Source organism: Polyodon spathula, chromosome 10 (genome assembly GCF_017654505.1).
Source record: "Polyodon spathula isolate WHYD16114869_AA chromosome 10, ASM1765450v1, whole genome shotgun sequence".
NCBI lineage: Eukaryota > Metazoa > Chordata > Actinopteri > Acipenseriformes > Polyodontidae > Polyodon > Polyodon spathula.
In genome coordinates, this window is record NC_054543.1 from 26,765,300 (window position 1) to 26,788,311 (window position 23,012).

A 23,012-nucleotide genomic window follows, 5' to 3' on the forward strand; every position below is an offset into this window, starting at 1 on the left:
TAGTGGACACAGGGAAAGGGTTCCGAATTCTTGAATACATATATATTCTTTAAAGGTACTGTAGTTGCGTCTGAAAGAGTTGTGTATTTTGCATTGTTTCACTCTTTCTCCTCCAACAAAGTAAAAACATTGCAATAAAAAAGAAAACTAGAGTTTCAAGCAACTTTACGGCTTTCAAGCAGTTATTGCCAAACCATGTGACCAATCAGCTTCATTACATTCCTGACATTACTTCTCATAGTCCTCTACTATTATACAAAGTTTCATACGTTTCCCTGCATTGTACCACTGACATATACTGCAATATGTGCAAATCTCATTGGCCAACAGTAGCCATATTTTTTACTGTAGCAACTTCCCTTGAACAAGAGTAAAAGATACTTAGATCATGTATGCTCATTTTTGCTTCAATCGGATAAGCAGTTTCTGAGAAGATGTTTGTTATTGATGTTACGCAACATGGTTGCCATGTGTAAAAAAGATTACTACAACCAGATTATCTAATGCTGACTACATACTGTGTTGTAAATTTAACAAATGATAAGCATAAAATACACATTGATGCATTTTAGTGAATTTACTGTTGGTTTCATGTAATAAGTACACTTTGCCTAATAAGTGTGCTGTGTTTTGTTTTAGTATGTAATTGTTGCAATCAACCTACTGTAAATAACATCTTATTTCTTTGCAGAAACATCAGTCTGGATTGTTGGGCACAGTTATGTGAACGGGGGAACGCCGTGCCAGACAAACGCTTGGGCTGGGCCTGCAGCTGACAAACTCCTCTGTCCACTGGTTCAGTGGATTTTTTTTTTAGTTTTGTTTCTGATTTATTTTTTAATTCCCCCTCTTCCACACCAGATATCCTGGTGATTAATGCTGGAGGCAATGATTCAGGTCAATTGAAAAGTGTGGAATTAGTTAGAAAAATGAAAAAAGATTTAACAAATTTGCATGAGCTATTTCCAAATACAAAAAGAATTCTCGTGCATCTCCCAGTGACGTCTTCGGAAAGATGTGAAGGCATCTCCAAAAATAAACAAAGCATGTAACTGGGTGAACAATGTCATTACGCATTTTGTAAGGGGTTTAGGGGGGGATTCAATTCGGCACCCCGAAATTAAATATGATCAGGTTGGGCTTTTTTGGGGGGGGGGGGGGGGGGGGTCCATATAAATGACACTGGTAACGATATATTCCTAAAAACCTCCAGCATGGAATTAAACCACACCTGTAAATATATCCTTCCTTTCTATATATATTTTGTATATTTTGAATTGTGTACATGTATTGTGTATATTGTTTTATTTTAATAAAAGTGTATTTTTTAAATATCTTTGTTATTGAGAAATGTATATAGACATAAGTATTACTGTATGGTATGCAATGAATGCTGTATGATATCTTTTATATAATATTCATGATATCCTTATATTTGATTCATGAGATCTGGTGTTAAACATAATAATTAAAACAAATCAGATAACGTTAAGAGCAAGTTCTCACACAGAGTTTCACATAAAAATCTAAAGTAAAAAGTATAACCTGGGATATGACATTTGATCTTTCATGAAATACAACGACTGGTGAGTGGGGACTTTTATTGTAAAAGTGAGGATCAGAGATTTGCACAGGGTACTACATTAAATTGGAGAGCTATCTGAATTATTATAAAATGTATTTATAATAAAATTTAAACATAAATATACATTACGATAAATGTCACCGTTTTTAAACAAAAAAAACTGTCTGCAGTACACGTCGATAAATAAGATGACAACATATTTAAATAAAAATTACTGTCTGCAATGCAATACCTGTTTTCGTTTCTCAAAACAATACAAATGGTGTCCTGTAATTTTGAATGAATCTCCACAGAGTACCTTGCCTTACAGTTCTATGATTCACTGATACGTAGAAAGGCTCAAAAAGCCAAATCCTAACTTATTTCCCAGCTAACTTATTTCCTGTGAGACTGAAAAATTGGTATTTTCAACTTGTCTTTTTGCTTTTTGAGAGTAGAGTTTGGATAAGAGGCTTCTAGAAGGTTGTTAAATTATTGTTATTATTCTGCCTCTCAGGACTAAGTTGACAGAAGTTTCAATATGGTTTCCATGCTTACAGTTAATGGGAAAAGGACCTAATTCAATAACTGGAAGAGATTTAAATAACCAAAACATTCACGTTTCTAATCTGATTTAATGACCACCCCATGGTCCCAATTTGGACCATTTTGAATAATGCAGGTTTTACTTATCTCTTGGTATACACAATATGGATTGTGCCACTTATAAACATAATTGTAAGATTTAATATGTGTTGTATACATGAAAGCTATAGACTGGCAAGGCAACATCCCGGGCTGTCCTAGCCAGGATACCTGTAACTGACATCTGCTCAATATTAAAGGCTTAATGTGGGTGACTCATAATAACATCTTATGTACTTTAAAATATTGATATAGTTCATACATAATTAAAGGAAAGTTATACAGTACTCTGTTTTAAAATATGTTTTAATGCTTCTGATGATCTACAAAGTCAAATAGAGAGGTTACTTTGTTTATTATCATATATGTTATGATTACATGATGCTCCCCATACTGATTTTTGGAAATACAATGTGCTTGAGTGTCCCAGGCTTAATGCCAGTTTACCTCATTGTTAATTTTCACATTGCTGCATGATCCCTTGGGTTCATTCTTCCTTTTCTCATCAGCACAGTTTGAGTTATACGAGATGGAAACCCCATCTGGAAGCCGACTGTGTTCAATAATCACCGTCGAGGACAGGTTCTGGGTTAGACAGTACAATAAATTATTTCACCACAAAATGTACTGTACTGAATAATAACAGTGAACATTACTGCAACTAAAAAAAATGATGGTACAGGTTACAGAACCTGTACAAGATGAACTGGCTCTGTCACAGCCTTCATTGATACCTCTGTTTGTAGAATGAAAAGTAGCTATTGTTCCACACAATTAAACATTTGCAATGCCACACTAAAGCTGTGTAGGGCAGCATGGAAAGCAGAAGCAATCAAACGTTTTTCTGAACCGATTCAATTTACAAGTCACATCTGCATTTATTTTAAATTTATTGCACTAACACATAACTGGGATACATTATTCCTCATGATGACACCTAGTGCATCAGTACATTTTGACAGTTCACAAATTCCATTGACAAAAAATGGAAACTGACTATTCTGTTCAATAGTGTTCTCTAGTTAAATAAATTGATGTGACTCATTTTCAAGTGCAAAAGTAAAGATTTTAACTTAAACGACTATTCTTTTGCTTAGTAAGTTATCTTGAGAAGTAAGACTTTTGCGTCTTATTCTTCTGCAATATTTTTCTACATTAATACAATGTTACACATAATAGCTTTGATTATATTTACAAACTATAGAATATTAAAATGCTAAATTTTGAACATGAAAATTCCATGTTTGTCCCAGCACTATATACTCTAATGACATCAATTAGAAGCATTCAGGAAAGCTGTAAGACAATCATATAAAAGACTTACACTATACGCATCTTTGATGAGAGTCACTACGTTACTGGAGTCTGCTGAGAGCTCCCCTACAGCAGACTTGGGTATCATGTCACTCAGTTCCTGTGAAAATAAAGATGTGCATTACTCCATTTGTAAATTGTCATGTTGCATGTTGTGTGGCTTTTTTGATTTTACCGATGATGGAGACCAAATGCTTTAGGTAGCTCTGTGTCAAATATAATTATGGGTATCTTTCAAGGAACTGCACAATTTACAGCAGTTATATGACAAAGCTACCTCAACAAGGGACATTTTCAGAGAACAATGATGTGATTTTATCTATAGAAAACAGCAAAAACAAGTCAAAAAAGGTGCTCTAAATAAGTTAGTTACAAGGTAGGCAGTATCACAGCGCAATAGCGCTCTTCTGTGGCTACTGTTTGTTGTTTCATGTGTCCCCCAACCTAAGCCCGATCCTCACCAGTATATGACACCTAATTACTCAATGCAGGTTTCAGTTTTTTTTTTTGTAACAGTGAAATATACAATTTGACGTCTAATAAAAGGTTCTGTACTACTGTACATGCAACATATCTTCATCACTAGTGATCTTAATGGATTTTTCCTCCTTAACATTTTTTAAGGAGTTAGCTTGCTAGTAATTCTTAAACATTTGATTTACTGGGCAATGTGCCTGTGGCAGGAAGAGCCCTGTCGCTGGTTACTTGTACAAGTTTCTGGTTTTAGCACGGGGATGCTGCGCAGAGTTAAAAAAGCGTCTGCGCCACAGTTCGAGGCTACTGCACAGCCATTGCCACACAGATGGGCACCAAGGGAAAGCTTGCTCTGTTTACATCCAGGAGGAGATCGGAACCAACGGAACCCATCGACTGCAAGACGGTGCCTGTGAAGGCTGCTGAGCCAGGACCATCACAATGACCCGGAATCGCAGGGAGGCCGGGATTTATGGCGCATCAGTAGGTTAGATTAGGATGTTGATCCCAATGTATAGGGAGTATTTAAGTAGGTTCCAGGGCTGGAGTGCACCAACAAGACGTAAGTCCAAGTCTTAAAAGTCGACTGTAAACCCTAAGTTTGAGGTTAGTACGTCTTTTTTTTTTTTTGAATGTGTCTGGTGCACCAATACACAATTAACTGAGACGTAACTACGTCGAAAGTTAATGCTTTTAAGTCTGGCGTATGTAATGCGCATTCATGTGAATATTTAAATAAATATGCTAGTTATGTTTTAATTAAATAATAAATGATTGCACTGATTGAAAAGTATGACCCGATATTTCAGCCTTGATGTTAAGCACTTGGAAACAACTCCAACACCTGTGAGCCTTTAAAATTATAAATTATCATCAAAACAATGGAAGTACCAAGTGCAAAAAAGATTAAAACTAATTTTACCGACACTGAAATTGAAAAAATGGTAGAACTATATCATAAATATATTCTTACTGCCAAGCAAAACAATACAAAACAATCAAAACAAGAAAAAGCAAGGAATTTTGAAAGAAATAAAAGTGCGCAAGGGGTGGCGCTCTTCAGCACACACTGCTGGAGGAAGAGATAATAAAAGTAGAGACCAAAACTAATTGTAGAAAGAGAAGATAGAACTTAAGAAAAAAGTATGGAAATTGAAACTGTAAAACAATATGAAGTGTGATGGAATCTGTGGTGACAGACAGGATGTAGATTTTGTGTCTGAGGATGGAGCAATCCTTAGCTTTGGATTCTCTGTATATAGTAATTCATTTTTCTCTCTGTTTATTTAAAATTGTGTTTTCTGTTTATTATCCCCCCCCCCCCCCCCCCCCCCCCCACACTTACATAAATAAACATTTAAAAAATTGCTATACTCGTTTTCACTTGACAGAAAGATGATATTTATTTATTTCAGCCAAATATTTTTAAATATGATCAAATAATAATTATAAGGTTTATATTTAAAACAAAAAATAATTATGCAACAATTGTATTTGATATAAACTATATATTTATATAATTATATATATTTAATTTAATTAAACGTAAATTTGACTTGACTTGAACTGAACTGTCCAAGTGTCTATCACAGAATTAGTATATAAATATTTAATTATATATTATATATACTATATATATATATAATATATATCTTATATCTATATATATTATATATATATTATATACGACGTGCTGCATAAAAGTCACATTTAAAAATAAGTGATTATGATGCGACTGCGAGCCAAGTGTCCATTCATGTCATCTCTGATCCCACCAGGGAGGTGCAGAATGTTTCCCTCATCTGCTGCCACAGCTTGCGTAACATCTTCCTGAGGCAGTGGTACCCCTTTCTGGATGCACGTGCTATGAAGCACAATTACAGCAGCGATCACAGTACATCCTCTCTCAGGGTGCATTCTTAATTCCCCATGTAAGCAGTGAAACCTTCTCTTCAACACACCAATAGCATTCAGTTACGTTTCGTGTGGCTGGATAAGCATTGTTGTAACAGCATTCTCCTTCAGTTTGGGGTGCTAACAATGGCATCATTAGCCGAAGGGCAGCTGGGAAGTTTACCTCAGCGCTCTTGAGGCCATGAACTGGTGCACTGCCTGAGGGGAGTGGGGCCACTTCGTGGTTAACTGCCCCATTCTCCAGGAAGAGGAGGAGAAGGAGAAGCACCAGTTTGCAGAGGGAGAGGAGCCATCGCTGCCATCTCCACAGCCAGGAGCAGAGCAGCAGGAGCTTCCTCTGTCTCCACCTTATCCACTGCCATGGGAGGACTGCTTGCAGCTCCCACCTCCACCAGCAGAGGGTGATTCCTGCTGGTTCCGCCTTCAGTGGCATGGGTGGACTACCTGCCGCTCCTACCTTGGGAGGGACTGCTCCTGATCTGCCTAGCTCTACCCAAGGATGCTTGCCTCACTCCGTCAAAGGATGCCTGTCTCGCTCCACCCAAGGATGCCTGCCTTGCTTCATCCAAGGATGCCTGCCATGCATCTCCTCTGGTTGCCTGGTGCTCCGCATCTCCTGGGGTTGCCTGGTGCTCCACATCGCCTGGGGTTGCCTGGTGCTCCGCATCGCCTGGGGTTGCCTGGTGCTCACCATCGCCTGGGGTTGCCTGGTGCTCACCATCGCCTGGGGTTGCCTGCTGCTCCGCATCGCCTGGGGAGCTACCAGTTACAGGGTACGAGGGAGAAGCGGAGCTCCCGCTGCCGCCTCTATGTCCAGGGCCTCCCCTCCCGAGTTCGCTTCCCAAGGGTCTTCTGCTGCCGTTGCCTCCCAAAGTATTGTTACAGTTTTGTCCCGCCCTTCACTTGTTTTGAGTCTGTTTCTGGTCTGACGTCACCCCTCTAAAGCCATCCTGTTCACACTGCATCACAGACAAGTTGGGCATTTAGGGAGTGATAACTAAGGCTACAATTTTGGCACATTTCATGTGCGAGGTGCAGCAAAAAAATAAGAACTCATGGAAATACAGTGCTCCCTCACTATAATATGGGTTTCAAGGAACACAGAATATGAGCATTATAACCGAAGCGCATTATAAACAGGCGAGGGGGTGGGGCATGCCATGGGACACATAACACACATCTGACAAAAATACTAAATAAAATAACTCCCTCTCTATAATGCACATATAGTGAAGCAAAATGTAACTTTCCGTAAATTAACCATGCATAAAGCACCATGTAATCAACACTATTTTTTACAACAACAAAAAAAAAAGGTAACATTCCAACCTGTGGATTATTTTAATTAACAGTTTTTAAGCTTTGAAGCTTGACTGTCTAGAGTGTGTTTTGTGAACTTCACACAACATTGGCAGTCTGCCCCATCCTCTAGAACTGCCTTGGAGTGCTCTGGGCCAAGATAAGTAGTGCACTGGTCATGACCGTCTGGGCTACTCAGCTTAGCCCCGCAAATAGTTCAGTGATGAAATGGCATGGCTGTGCACTTGGTGCTGAGGATTGAGCTCAGTGCCGACGACAGCGTTCAATTTAAATGTTATTTATTAAATTTTTTCCCGTGCCGACGCTCGGTGCTGAGCAAAACTCACTGTCGAGGTGGAAAGCCACAGTGCAAGCACAGGACCAAACCAAGTGGCAATCACCTCCAAAAAACGGCAGATCGAACCATTAGTGTCAATATCTGAGAGGCTACTGGAACGCTCAGAGCAAGCCTGAAGCAGAACCAAATGATGATCTACATCTGAACCCAGGAGATCGAATCACTAGTCGCATTCAACAAGCAATTGACTAGACCAAACAACCAGGACAAAACAAGGTTTTAGGTATTCTGCTTAGTCAAGCCTTCACAGTAGCGAAGCAATTAAATCAACACTACTGTGGCATCAAACAACTGTTGCAAGCTACAGTAATGGCTTGGTCCTGTGCAGTAGCAGCAGAGTGCTAAAGCATGTGGAGTTGTAACAAAAGAAGTAAAAAAAAAAAACAGCACAAAAATACAAACCGAATATAATATATAATTCGGTCAAAAAACAGTAGCAGTAATAATAATAATATACTCAAAACAAGAAGAGAATATATAATATATAACAGTACTGCTAAAATATATGCTCAAAAGAGCAAAAAACAGAAGATACACTACAGCCGACTAAAGTGCTAGGTCCTAATGTATATATCGCTTCAATTTAAAAATATTTTTACAATTTCTTTCAGTGATTTAGTCAATAATGTATCAGAGAGGAAAAATATATCGAAATATATTGAAAAAGATAAAGTATATTTCAGTTATCTGGAGTTGGGAATACAGGCTCAGGAACTTCTTGAAGAAAAAAATGGCGTCTTTTGTCCTGTGACTCGGCTTCTTATAGGCTCGGGGGCGGGCCCACAGCAGTGTCACAGGCTCTGATGAATAGTATTGATATAGTTATCAGGTTTGGGTGCTCTGAAAGAGACATCACCCATTTGTAATGGTTAATATTTGCCATTTCAAAGTGAACCACGTAATTTAAAAGTGTTTTACATCCATTTTCAAGATTACACTGCCATTTGTTCATATTCACGATTTCCATGACCTACATGACAAAATCATAGCCTTAGTGATAACCCTTCCAATCTATGTACAAATATTCATCCTCGGCTGGAACTTGAATTCGGATTTTGTCATAAACAACTACTTTATATTGACAATTTCTCTTTCATGTGGAAACTCTGCGAATTGCATGACAGGAAGTTGTTTGGTGTATGTTCACCATGGAGAATTTCAAAACTGTATTTTGAAATGCGCCATTGGCATAAAATCTAAGGGCAATAAGTGTTTGCATGACTGGTGGAAATGCAGTATTCCTGTCAGACCTGTGTTGTAAATCGGCTGAGAGTTCAATTAATTCCGTTAATTGATGTCGGTGAAAACAAAACCTTTCAAACAATTAATTGTCAACATATCTTGAATATTGTGTTCAGTTCTGGTCACCTCGCTATAAAAAAGATATTGCTGCTCTAGAAAGAGTGCAAAGAAGAGCGACCAGAATTATTCCAGGCTTAAAAGGCATGTCATATGCAGACAGGCTAAAAGAATCTATTCAGTCTTGAACAAAGAAGACTACGCGGCGACCTAATTCAAGCATTCAAAATTCTAAAAGGTATTGACAATGTCGATCCAAGGGACTTTTTTGACCTGAAAAAAGAAACAAGGACCAGGGGTCACAAATGGAGATTAGACAAAGGGGCATTCAGAACAGAAAATAGGAGGCACTTTTTTACACAGAGAATTGTGAGGGTCTGGAATCAACTCCCCAGTAATGCTGTTGAAGCTGACACCCTGGGATCCTTCAAGAAGCTGCTTGATGAGATTCTGGGATCAATAAGCTACTAACAACCAAACGAGCAAGATGGACCGAATAGCCTCCTCTCGTTTGTAAACTTTCTTATGTTCTTATTTGTCCAAAAGATTACTTCAGTCCCTCAGCACACATTCATGCATCAATGCTGGCTGGTACTGGAATCTATGCACTAAACGTAGCATACGTTTTACTTTTTTTATTTAGATTGTATATACGTTGCTCCAATTATTTAAAAAAGTTACATCCAAGACACATTTCTTACACCTACTCTTTATGAGGCGTAGGAGTTAAGCCCAGGTGTAACTCAAAGACATACTCATGTCCTGATGGTGCACTAGGGGCCTCATTTACAAAAGGGCACTAAATTTGGGCTAAAGGGGCTTCTGAGTGGTGCATCAAGTAAAGGCGCTCCGCTGAGAGTGCAGGATGCGCCCTGTAGCTGGGAGATCGCCAGTTCAAATCCAGTCTATGCCACTGCCGTGGCCGGGGGCACACAATTGGCCAAGCTCTGTCTGGGTGGGGAGGGTTTAGGTTGGCTGGGGAATCCTTGGCTCGCCACACACCAGCGACCCCTGTGGCTAGCCGGGTGCCTGCAGACCTGCCTTTGTGCAATTAAGAACAGCGTGGTCTTCCAATGCTGTAGTTCTGTAGTGGTTTCACAGCGGGCTTGCAGTATGAAAAAAATGCAGATGGCTGATGGCTCTCATTTCAGAGGACGCAAGTGCTCGTCCTCGTCTCTCCCGAGTTAGTGCAGGGGTTGCAGCGGTGACCCAGGTTAATTAGGCATTCCAAATTAATAACAGAAAATGCATTAAAATGCGTTCACAGTATGTGGCTAATTTACATACCATACCGTGCACACAACATGTATTTAATGTGCACAATTGTAGAAGGCAAGTAGACAAAAAGGAGTTTGGTGCAAACTCACATTCTTATTAAGAACAAGAACAAAACAAGAAACCAAACCAGAAAAAAATAAACTATATACACTACAAATAATACAACTATTGGCATCTAAAGTAACAGACATAAATAATAAAAAAAAGAAAACAGCAACAGTTAGGCTCAGCAAGGCTTCCAGCTAATCCTCTCTGTCTCCGACTGACCAGAAATGCCAGCATGTATACATGAACAGGTATAGGTTAGAATAAATAAATACTTCCAATATATTTAATAAATCTAACATACAAACATGGATGTGTATCAAATAAATAATACTTTAAGCAAGCACAAGATAAACAATTAATTAAAATATATATATATATATATATATATATATATATATATATATATATATATATATATATATGTGTGTGTGTATATATATATATATATATATATATATATATATATATATATATATATATATATATATATATATATATATATATATACATACAGTGCCGTGAAAAAGTATTTGCTCCATGTCTGATTTTCTGCATTTTTGCATATTTTTCACACTGAATGTATCAGATCTTCAACCAAAATCTAATATTAGATAAAAGGGACCCTGAGTGAACAAATAACACAAAATTTTGATACTTAATTTATTTATTAAAGAAAGTTATGCAACACCCATTCCCCCTTGTGAAAAAGTAATCACCCCTTAGACTCAATAACTGGTTACGCCACCTTTAGAAGCAATAACTGCAACCCTTCCTGTAGTTATTGATCAGTCTCTCACAGCGCCGTGGAGGAATTTCAGGTCCTGCCACAACATCTCAATGGGGTTTAGGTCTGGACTTTGACTAGGCCATTCCAAAACTTAAAATTTCTTGTTCTTCGACCATTCTGATGTAGACTTGCTTGTGTGTTTCGGATCAATGACTTGCTGCATGACCCAGCTGCGCTTCAGCTTTAGCTCACGGACGGATGGCCTAACATTCTCCTGTAGAATTCTCTGATACAGAGCAGAATTCATGGTTCCTTCAATGATGGCAAGTCATCCAGGTCCTGATGCAACAAAGCATCCCCAAATCATGACACTACCACCACCATGCTTGACCGTTGGTATGAGGTTCTTACTGTGGAATGCAGTGTTTGGTTTTCGCCAGACATAACAGAGCCCATGTTAGCCAAAAAGTTCCACTTTTGACTCATCTGCCCATAGAGCATTATTCCAGCACTCTTGAGGGTCATCTAGGTGCTTTTTAGCAAATTTGACACGAGCATTCATATTTTGGCTCAAATGGCCTGTTCTGTTTTGTTCTGCAGCTTTATTTTCTGTTTGTTCATTTATTAAATGCTGAGCGCAAGCAAGCCCTCGGCTTCACCAAAACTCCACGTTTCTGTCCTGTGTGTTATTGGAACTGGCCCAGGAGAGTAAGGTGCGGAGAAGGAGGCAGACGGGAAAAGGTGAGGAGGAAGCAGGAGCCAAAGTGGTGCACCATGTGCATTTCCTATGAGGACATGAGGACGAGGACTACCCAGAGCAGGAGCCAGATGATGAAGATCCCAGTCATTCTACGTCTGAGTGGGAGGAGCCTGAGCACCCAGCGCCCAGAAGGGGGGAGCACAGGCGTCTACAGCCCACTAAGGGGGAGTCGGTGCGCCCACAGCTCCAGAAGGGGAAGGCAGAGCGTCCACAGCCCAAGTCTCCACCAGCAGAGGAAGAATATCTGCTTTTCCCACCTCCACCAGCAGAGGGAGAATGCCTGTTGGTTTCACCTCCACCACTGTGGGAGGAGTACCTGCCATTGCCTTTCCAGGGTCCCCTCCTGCCGTCAGCTCCCAAGTGTCCAGCGTCAGTGGGAGAAACCCTGCCAGAGGAAGAGCTGCACCAGTCCCCTACAAGTGAGGGAGAGCCGCACCAGTCCCCTGCAAGTGAGGGAGAGCCACACCAGTCCTCTGCAAGTGAGGGAGAGCCGCACCAGTCCCCTGCAAGTGAGGGAGAGCTGCACCAGTCCCCTACAAGTAAGGGAGAGCCGCACCACTCCCCTGCCCCTCCACCAACAGGAGAAGAGCAGCAGGAGCTGCCTCTGCCTCCACCACCTCCACTGCCAGGAGCAGAGCAGCAGGAGCTGCCTCTGCCGCCTCCACCGACAGCAGCAGGAGCTGCCTCTGCCTCCGCCAACTCCACCGGCAGGAGCAGAGCAGCAGGAGCTGCCTCTGCCTCCACCATCTCCACCAGCAGAGGGTTATGCCTGCTGGGTCCACTTCCACCAGCAGAGGGAGAATGCCTGCTGGTATCACTTTCCCCACCATCACTATCACGAGGAGAGGAGCTGGAGCTGCCTCTCCCTTCACCAGAAGAAGGACCAGGACGTGATGCTGGCATTACTCAGCAGCCACTGCATAGTCTGCTGAGGGGAGCATGGCGGAAAACAACATGGCCACAGCGGCCACGAAGAGGGCTTGCACTGCAGCAGCCACAACCACAGTGGCCAACCATAGCACCACGACTGGTCCTGACTCCATCATTGCTTGGGGATGCCTGCACGACACCGCCCAAGGATGCCTTCACATCATCGCTCGGGGGTGCCTGCCTCGCTTTGCCCAAGGATGTCTGCCTCGCTTCGCCCAAGGATGCCAGCGGCTTCGCATTGCCTGTATCTGCATTTTATGAGTGACATTCTCATTAAGCCAATCACAGTTCTCAGAGGTAGTAAAGTAGCCAATCAAATAGCACACAGGATCTGTTTCCTCACACATGTGTAACCGCACAGAACTCATCATTTTGATTAGGATAACGAAGTGGAGTCTTGTTTAAACTATTTATTTTATTTTGTGTAAAATTTAAAATCAGTTACCAAAAAGTAGTTTATGTCACAGAAGCAAATGGTGGAGGTAGAACACAAAATATTCCAAAATTGTTAGCAAGATGATTATTTGTTCAATTAATAATTTTGATGGCAAGGCAATAGGCCTGATTTGCAATGCAACAGTTGCAGTTATGAAAGGTTGTAACATACACCGTCACTATGACACGCTGCACAAAGCAACGTATTTGAGTTTACTGGAAATAAAAGAAGCTACGGAGTCTCAAAGGTTTTTCTGAAAATGAGAAGAAAAAAATAAAGAGCTGTGGAACAATGAACAACACAACCACAGGAAATGACTTTTTTTTTTTTACTTCAAAAAGCCATGGAAAGTGTAGAAACACCTTGGATGAAACTAACTGGGATTTCAACAGAGGGTGCACCATATGCCGGACGAAAGAGTGGACTGGCTAGGGGAGTGCTGGAAAAAAAAAGAAAGAAGGAAATGCAGAAGTACCAATTTTCTTACACTGGATTCTGCATCAACGGAAATTATGTGGAAAAGCTGCAGTTATAACATGTAATGAACATTGTTATCAAGTGTGCGAGAAAAGAAATCAAGTGTCCTGACAGAAGTCGTAAAAAGGCACATTTCACAGTGGTACTGTTTACTATTTTGCATTTTCACAGCTTGTCAGTATCTTTTTTTTTTCAGGGCTGTTAACATTATATTTTGGAGTATAAGTTAAACATTGAGACTCACATTATATACTCTGACATTTTTTATTTATTTATTTTTTAATTTCCATTGAAAGTAAAATACTCTTCTATTCCCTCCATTACATTACATTTGTGATGTTGAGTTTTTTTGTCAGTGTTCTTGGAAAGCTGTTTCTAGTTATATCTGCCTATTTCTGTTCTATGAAATACATTCAGTAATATGTTGATTAATTGATTGAAACAGTGCCTGCATACTTATTGACTAGGAATCGTGCAGTGGGGGGTAATGTGATTTGTGTAGAGTAGTATATTGGCATACATAGAATTGATATAGACATTTTCACATACATTATGATTATATATATATATATATATATATATATATATATATATATATATATATATATATATATATATATATATATATATATATATATATCATAATGTATGTGAAAATGTCTATATCAGTTCTTGCAAAAGTATTTAGATCCTTGACCAATTCTTTCATATTACTGAATTACAAATTTCATTGTGTTAAATATTTTTTTTAAAAACACTTAAACTCAAAATCAATTATTGTAAGGTGACATTGGTTTTATGTTGATAAATATTTTTAAGAAAAATAAAATACTGAAATATCTTGCTTGCATAAGTATTCAACCCCCACGCATTAATATTTGACAGCGCCACCTTTCGCTGCAATATCAGCTTTAAGTCTTTTGGGGTAAGTATGTACCAGCTTTGCACACAGTGTCGGAGTGATTTTGGCCCATTCTTCTTGGCAGATTTGCTCCAGGTTGTTCAGGTTGGTTGGACGACGCTTGTGGACCACAATTTTCAAATAGTGCCACAGATTCTCAATGGGATTGAGATCAGGACTTTGACTGGGCCACTGTAGGACATTCACCTTTTTGTTCTTGAGCCACTCCAGTGTTGCTTTGGCCTTGTGCTTGGGATCATTGTCCTGCTGAAAGATAAATTTCCTCCCAAGCTTCAGTTTTTTAGCGGACTGAAGCAGATTCTCTTGCAGTATTTTCCTGTATTTTGCTCCATCCATTCTTCCTTCAGTTGTAACAAGATGCCCAGTCCCTGCTGATGAGAAGCATTTCCACAGCATGATGTTGCCACCACCATACTTCACTGTAGGGATGGTGTGTCTTGAGGCATGGGCAGTGTTAGGTTTGCGCCACACATAGCGCTTTGAGTTTTGGCCAAAAAGCTCTATCTTGGTCTCATCTGACCACAAAACCTTTTCCCACATCGCAGCTGGGTCACTCTCATGCTTTCTGGCAAACTCCAGACGTGCTTTCAGATGGTACTTTTTGAGTAACGGCTTCTTTCTTGCCACCCTCCCATACAGGCCAGTGTTATGCAGAGCTCTTGATATGGTTGACTGGTGCACCATTACTCCACTCCCAGCCACTGAACTCTGTAGCTCCTTCAAAGTGATTGTTGGCCTCTCTGTGGCTTCTCTCACAAGTCTCCTTCTTGTTTGAGCGCTGAGTTTTGAGGGATGGCCTTTTCTTGGCAGTGCCTGGGTGGTGTGATGCAGCTTCCACTTCCTGATTATTGATCCAACTGTGCTCACTGGGATATCCAAACACTTGGGTATTATTTTGTACCCTTTCCCTAATCTATGCATTTGTATTACTTTATCTCTAACTTCTGTAGAATGCTCTTTGGTCTTCATTTTCCTTCATATTCACAGCCTTACCGATGATCCTTCAACAGTTGGGTTTTTATCCAGAAAATGTGACAGCAACTTTAATGGTTCACAGGTGGAGGCCAATGGTAAGGTAATTCTGTCCTCGTTAGGGCAATTTCTTTCATCAGTGCAAACTGGGAGCTTCCACAGCACAGGGGTTGAATACTTATGCAAGCAAGATATTTCAGTTTTTTATTTTTCTTAAAATATTTCCCAACATAAAACCAATGTCACCTTACAATAATTGATTCTGAGTTTAAGTGTTTAAAAATAAAATATCAAACAGAACGAAATTTCAATGTACCATTTGTAATTCGGTAATATGAGAGTAATAGTCAGTGGTCTGAATACTTTTGCAAGGCACTGTAATATATATATATATATATATATATATATATATATATATATATATATATATATATATATATATTTTTTTTTTTTTTTTTACATTGCAGCCCACCAAGTGAACAGTCTTAACTTCAATGGCCCTTGCTGCCAGATTTTTCCGTTCAGACTAATTTTCATAACCGAGTAATTCAACAAGATGTATTTATTTCACGTTGGTGAATCAGGGTATCAAAACAAACAAATCTGTTGAACTGATTCACTAAACTGAATGAATCCAAAGAATCAAGTCAGTAAAAAGAATCGGCTGAAAATCACTACTTTTCAAGCCAGAAAAAGGTTTCAATAGTGCACCTATCAGTGGTTAAAGCCTGCTTTCTATATGCTCAAAATAAATGATCACTTTAACGCACCCACTAAAATTAACATCTTTTAGTAAATACCATGTGACTGCATCTCATCTCATTATTCTGAGCTGGTTGCTCATTTAAAGCATGCATTACAATAAAAATCACATATTCATGCTGATTACCATAGTGTGAAGCACTACATTTAGTGCGCGCCATAATATACCAAGTATCGCACACGAGAATGTATAAAATTGCAATAGTAAATATGGAAATCATGAACCTGCACACTAGTTGCAATTATTACGCACCATAAAGTTAAGCTCCCTTTCGTAGATAAGGCCCTAAGTCTGGTTTATTTCTGTTTTTAAGTCTGACGTAGCTAAAAGTCAGGCGTACGTCGTATTGGTGTGCTCCAGCCCTGGAGTGGGGCGTTTCTTTTAGTGGGACTAACGCTCGCCTTGCGTGGCAAACTTAGTTTTAGCTTTGTTTTGTTTTCTTTATTAAATGTGACACTAGGGCTACCATTGCTAGTACTCTAGTGTCAGCACTTGTGTTAATTAAATCTGTGCGCTGGTGCATCGTGTCAACACTCAATGCTCTGTATCTGCCTGATGATTATTCAGTAACGACACACACCCAAAAAATCTACTTCATTTATTTTTGTTAGTTGGGAAAAATTGCTAAAAAAAGGTTGCTGGTTTGTAATTTTTTTAAAATGCCTCTACAGTTTTTTGTTCAATTTTAAATGTTACCTTGTACACAGATTGCATGTTTCTGGTAACGGCAAAGATCGGCTGGATGTTGTTTTCATCTAGCTTCAGTGCCAACTGACCCACAGATGGATAGTCCTGTTCAAAAAAAAAAAAAAGGTAATTAAATGTGCTTGTTCATCATATCCCCTCTCAGGTGCCTGCTGTATTCAGAATTTGGATAATCCAAAAGTCATTTTTTTAAATATTATATATTAACAAAATAAATAAATAAAATTGGATTGGAAATATTTTCTTTGAATGTGAAATGGAGACACTGAAGCTGCTGTCTGGCTAATTTGAGTCTGCTGCAGGGACTCTCTGTTAGAGCGGGGTCAGACAAACAGGGTGAGAATACAAAGAGTGTGACCTGATTCCTGTACTCCTGTTAGTGGCACTCCTCATCAGAGATGCCCGGTTGTTAAATTGAATAATTATTATGTATAAGGGGATCCTTTAATAAGTTAATTTACCAGGTTGAGTCACTGGGGAAAAGCTGAGTGGCTTTTTAAAATCTTTAGTCCTTGATGATTCAGTGGTCAGGATTAGTAGGCTATGTACAATTGGTTACATTTTTTTCTGCACTTTAAAGAATAGGATAGTTGACAAGACAACCAAATGGCATGCCCCTGAAATGGTAAATAAACACTGGCACCAGTGCTTGCATTTAAAAAAAAAACTTTGTCCCTCACAACATCTTTGTAAGGATCTGACCCCTTTTACATGAGGTTGTCTGACTTCAGGACAACTTTTAACCAAAATATCAGATTGGATTTCAAAATACGGTTGGGTGATTTTCTGTATAATAATGGTCTACTCTAAACTCAATGAAACACCAGTTTGATCCTTTACCTACACGTTCTGTATAGAGTATTTGTCACATATTTTACTTTAATCTTTTACAGTGGTTGAATGCAGATCTCCAAATTGTATTAATACTGAAAGCTTTGTAAAGCATCTTCATGCTGTATTTCTGACTTCCCACTCTTGCTTAGGGAAGCTTCAAGTGCAGGTTTCACTTCTCAATGCCATCAGATGACAAGACTTTTACATAAAAGCATATGCAAGGGTAAACTCTGCATGGCTGGTGTTTCTGCAAGTCACATCAAGTGCTTGGTGGTATACGCACCAGTTCATTGCTTTTGGTGTACCGATTTCCCTCCAAATGGCACTTGCCATCATTGGGAGTCAAAATGGAACCAAGTTTGCCATCTCCTGCAAAATGAAACCCGTCATCAGATGTGTAGACCAGCAGACGGGTGTTGTTGCCCCAGCCAATCTTGTCCTGTGGAAGACATCAAGGAATTATTTTAATTTATCCAGAAAATTGATGTATTTAATTTTTTTTCTTGTGCAAATAAAAATGCACTAAATTAGCTTATTGATTTGCATAGGAATACACTGATAAGCTTTTCAATACATTTGTTTGCCAAAAAATAAAAGCATAAAGGCAGAGGGTGTGATTAAAATTAATGAAAACAGATTTAGGGCTGTGATTATCTTATGTTACTCACAGTCCCTTAATGCTTAATTAAGGCCTGATTATGAGCATGCTATTACACCACAGGACTTATGTCAACAACCCCCCTCCTGTACCCCACAGACTGCAGCCTGCATCATGGCATCTAGTCCTCCCTCTGGTGAGTCCAGGTTTCCTGAGATGAACTGAGCCGAGACCTCCCGCTGAAATTTGGCCCCATCATCCGTCAGGCTCAGTACATGCTGGTACCCAAACGCTTTCTGGCAGTGTTCTTCAGCATCTGGACATGGCTTCTTCAGCTTGTCTGAGTGCGTGTTTGTGTACGGCAAAACTGTTTTGTCCACAAAAGAGCCAAACCCTAGGAAAGAAGAAGTTAATTAATTAGGTTTGGGTGAGCCTAGAAGTATACTGTGGAGTAGACTTACATAGCAGATATGTACTGTGAAGACAATGTCATACAAGCTTACCTTTCTCACCCATTTCTGGTAAACAGTCTTGCATTTTATACAGAGAGTTGTCAATTGAGGACTGGCTACTGCCTTCCCCAAGCTGTCTCTGTGGAAACCAGTTTGGATAGCTGATTGACTAGCCCTGTAGGGTATTAGCCTTATCAATACCACAAAATAAAAATGTATATTTACATATACTTTATATGTGCCACCTGTATTGGTCCATTATACTGTGGGCGACCCTTTCCTGTATGCAGGGTACCTCCTCCCTGACACAACCCTTTATAAGCAGTAAGGTCTGTTAGGTGTCTACTGAGCATTCACATATGTATATATGTAGACAGTACCTATTCGTGCATAAGGGGTGATCTCTTTAAGAGCCTTTAGTATATCTGTCCCCAGGTCTTTCACTTTTTTCAGATCATCATTCATGGAGTAGGAGAGGTCCATAAGGTAGTAGAGGTCCACAGGGTATCCCTCAGCACGCTTGAACCTCACAGGGAAAGTTGTGGGCTTGCCTGAAATAACGATAGGAAGTTTTTTGTTGGGTTATTTTTTTACATTGGTATGTACAGAACCATTACAAAAACATTAGTATTCATTATTCAAACACTAATAAACATCAAATAGAATACTGTAAGTATAATAATGTTAATATATTTATTATATTGCTGGCTATTAATAGAGATATGAACAAAACATCATTTTCAGGGTGTAACGTGGCCATTTACATATCTGAGGATGATGAGGTGAGATGTGTCGTCAGTGATTTTGTTTTTCAAACTTGTTTTTTTTTTCTGATTTTCCATGCACTGTATGTGCAGCTCACACAGTAGTGCACAGCAATCACAAAGCTGTGCACAAATTATATGATTGACTATAAAATACCACTGAAACTACCAGGAAAGCAGCCAAAAAAGAAATAAAAGAAATATGGAGTGTGCACTGGATTTCTAAGCGGCCAGACAAAGAGAGAGGAGGAGGAGACGTCCCCCAATATTCAGAAGACATCTGTCTTAGCCTGTCTGATACAGAATGTATGCAGCAATTTCGTCTCAACAGACAAACAATCACTGACATCTGCAAACTGCTTCAGGCTGACCTGCAAGGAGACATGCAGAGATCACAGTGTTTGCCTGTAGCACTAAGGGTACCCGCTGAAGTAACATTTTATGCCACTGGCTCATTTCAGCGTATTGTGGGTTGTACTGCAGGCATGAGCCAGTCAGCTGTCTCGTGCAGTGTACCTGCAGCTTTAGTAAAGTGGGCAGGAGAATTCATCCATTTACCTGTCTCTCACGAGCTACAACAAAATACAAAGCAGGGTTTTCTTGGGAGGTATGGGTTTCCTGGTGTCCTGGGAACCTTCGACTGCATACGTGTGCACCTACAGGCACCAAAACAGAATAGGCACCTCCACATAAATCATAAGGGGACCTATACTGTCAACGTGCAAGTAACGTAAGATCTGTGATGCCAACAACTACTACGCAAATGTGTATGTAAACTATCCTTGCTCCATTCATGACTTGTTTATCTAATTAGCTGATGGCAGCTACATTTCAGTGTGATGAGAGCCCAAGAGGCTGGCTGATAGGGAACAATGAGTAACACTGAAGCAGTGGCTACTGAGACCGCTGCTCAACCCCACGACCCCTGCAGAACAGAGGTATAACTGTACCTTTAAATTACTATACTGTAATTCAGCAAACATTTGGAATCCTAATAATCAATCAATCAATCTTTATTTTATGTAACGCCTTTCATAGTGGACCACCATTGCAAATTGCTTTACAAGATGCAGTAAATACATAATACTTCAAATACAGAGAAATACATAATACAAGATATACAGTAAAAAAAACATTGCATAATACATTAAATACAGTGGAATGTGCATAATACATGATAGTAAAAAAATACATGAAATAGTAGCAGCAGCTAATAGCAGATATCAGGTTTAAACAGCATGGAAAGCAAAAGAGAACAGGTGGATCTTGAGAGTTAATTTAAAGCGAGCGGCAGTGGGAGCATCACGCACCAAAGCTGGAAGAGAGTTCCAAAGAGTCTGAGCCATGAAGCTAAATGAGCGTTGTCCAAGTGTGGTGCACTTTTGCTTGGGGGTAACAAGCAGGCAAGTGTCAGAAGACCTCAGCTTGCGGGCAGGAACATAGAGAGTTAGCAGGTTGAGAAGGTACTCAGGACCTGTGTGATGTTTTGAAGATGGTAGAAGGAAGATTTGACCATGAAGGAGATGTGGGCATTAAAGGAGAGGTTGCTGTCAAGAAGTACACCAAGGCTTCATACTGTGGAGGAAGGCAGCAGCAGACAGTTTATGAGGTTCAGGGCAGCTATATTGAGATTCTTAAGTTGAGTTTTAGATCATACTAGGAGGAGTTCAGATTTGTTAGTGTTCAGTTGAAGAAAATTGGCAGACATCCAGGCTGCGATTCACATGTTTGGATGTCTCTGGGGGAAGACTACAGTACACTCCTCAGAAGGTTAGCATTATCATCCTGGCTCTCTGTAATGGATGTTGAACTTAAGAGGAAAGATTACAGGGTTTGAGGGAAGCAGATGCTGAACTTGAAGCCCAAGACAGGTCAGACAAAGCCTTATAGATATATATTTTTTTAATTTCATAAGTATTCACTCTCTCAGCTCCAGGCTGAAAAATTGTAGCCTTGCTTGAGGGGCTTAGTCATACTCCTCACATGGTTTGGTTTCAAAATACCCTCTGTTTGCTATCGCAGATGCATAGGTACTCTTAAAGGGAATGTTGAATCCTTATTGGTTGTGACCTTACTCACCCCACTGTGCTTTGATTAGCTAAGCACATGATTCGCTATTTGATGTGCATTAGCCCACACATGAGACCCAACTTCTAAATCATGTTTTCGTGCGCTATCATGGCAGTTCACTAACACTGTCATTTTTCCCTGCGCGGAAGCGGCTGTACGCATATTTGCTAAATAAGGGGCTCCTGAGTGGCACATGTGGTAAAGGCACACCGTGTGGAGTGCAGGATGCACTTTATAGACTGGAGATTGCCGATTTAAGTCCAGGCTATTCCACTGCCACTGTTGACTGGAGTTCCCAGGGGGCAGAGCACAATTGGCCACGCGCAGCCCGGGTGGGGAGGGCTTAGGTCGGCCATGGTGTCCTCGACTCACTGCGCACCAGCAACCCCTATAGAATGGCTGGGCGCCTACAGGCCTGCCTGTTAGTTGCCCAGAGCTGCATGGTCCTCTGACGCTGTAGCTCTGAGGTCAGCAGCGGTGTGGCAACGGTGAGCCGAGTTGAAATAAAAATAATTGGGCTTTCCAAATTGGGGAGAAAATGAGAAAATAATTCGCAAAAATAAATAAATAAATATTTGCTAAATAGGGCCCAAAATGATTAAGGTACCGGGATGTAACTGCTTCATCTTCACGATTGTCTGTCAAATACGCTAATTACAAACTGAAGTATAAAGTGCAAGCAGAATCAGAAGAAATGGGGGACTAGTCCAAGAGGTAAGAAAAGGGATTTTAAGAGGTGAAGCCCAGTATGGCAAAGTGTATTTAATTTGTCATGTTAAATGTGTGTGTAAAAAGCACACTGTCATTAAAAAATGTGTATTGCTGTAGTCCCTTTCTAATACAGATACTGTTATGCTGTACACAATGTATGTCCCCCAGTAATATCCAATTAAGTGTGAAACAGGACGAAGATAAACGATACGGATACAAGTAGCCTACTAAAATTGTTAAGATTTACATGATTAAAAGAGGGCTGATAAACTCTGTACAGCTATGGCATCACCTAGAATTTTCAGATTGAGACAATTAAAAATAAACTATATGAGCATGCGGCAAAGTGGCTGCTGATAATGAACACGTGAAGAGGTGATGCAGTGCAGGAATAATCACAGGCAGATAATTATAATCCAGTTTAGGAAAGGTTTCTTTAATTTCTTTCCCGGTTTGGCAACCAAACAATAAACCTCATGCAATACACACCAATGTGTAAAGCACGGAGAGAAATGATTATAAATGGCTGTGAAGACCAAATAATGGCACACGGTATCCGCCCCAAAACAATACAAAACACGGTCACCAGTCCGGGTGCGTGCTGTAGTGCTTGTGGTGGGTAATAACTAAATACAGTCATGACTATAGTGTAGTATTGTTCCGGGTAGTGCTGGCCCAAGGCAACAGCTCTGGAGATG

General features: G+C 40.0%; 1 protein-coding gene across 1 annotated transcript in view; it reads right to left on the reverse strand.

The window, feature by feature from the left end:
- LOC121321410 (integrin beta-2-like) overlaps positions 1-23,012 on the reverse strand; it is a 75,196-nt gene that overhangs the window by 28,887 nt on the left and 23,297 nt on the right. Inside the window, exons 5-10 of the mRNA XM_041260339.1 lie at positions 19,150-19,320; positions 18,470-18,711; positions 18,003-18,158; positions 16,877-16,972; positions 3,534-3,623; positions 2,657-2,794 (exon numbers count right to left, since the gene is read on the reverse strand). Coding sequence (XP_041116273.1) covers positions 2,657-2,794; positions 3,534-3,623; positions 16,877-16,972; positions 18,003-18,158; positions 18,470-18,711; positions 19,150-19,320 — 893 coding nt within the window. The remainder of the gene's footprint in view (positions 1-2,656; positions 2,795-3,533; positions 3,624-16,876; positions 16,973-18,002; positions 18,159-18,469; positions 18,712-19,149; positions 19,321-23,012) is intronic.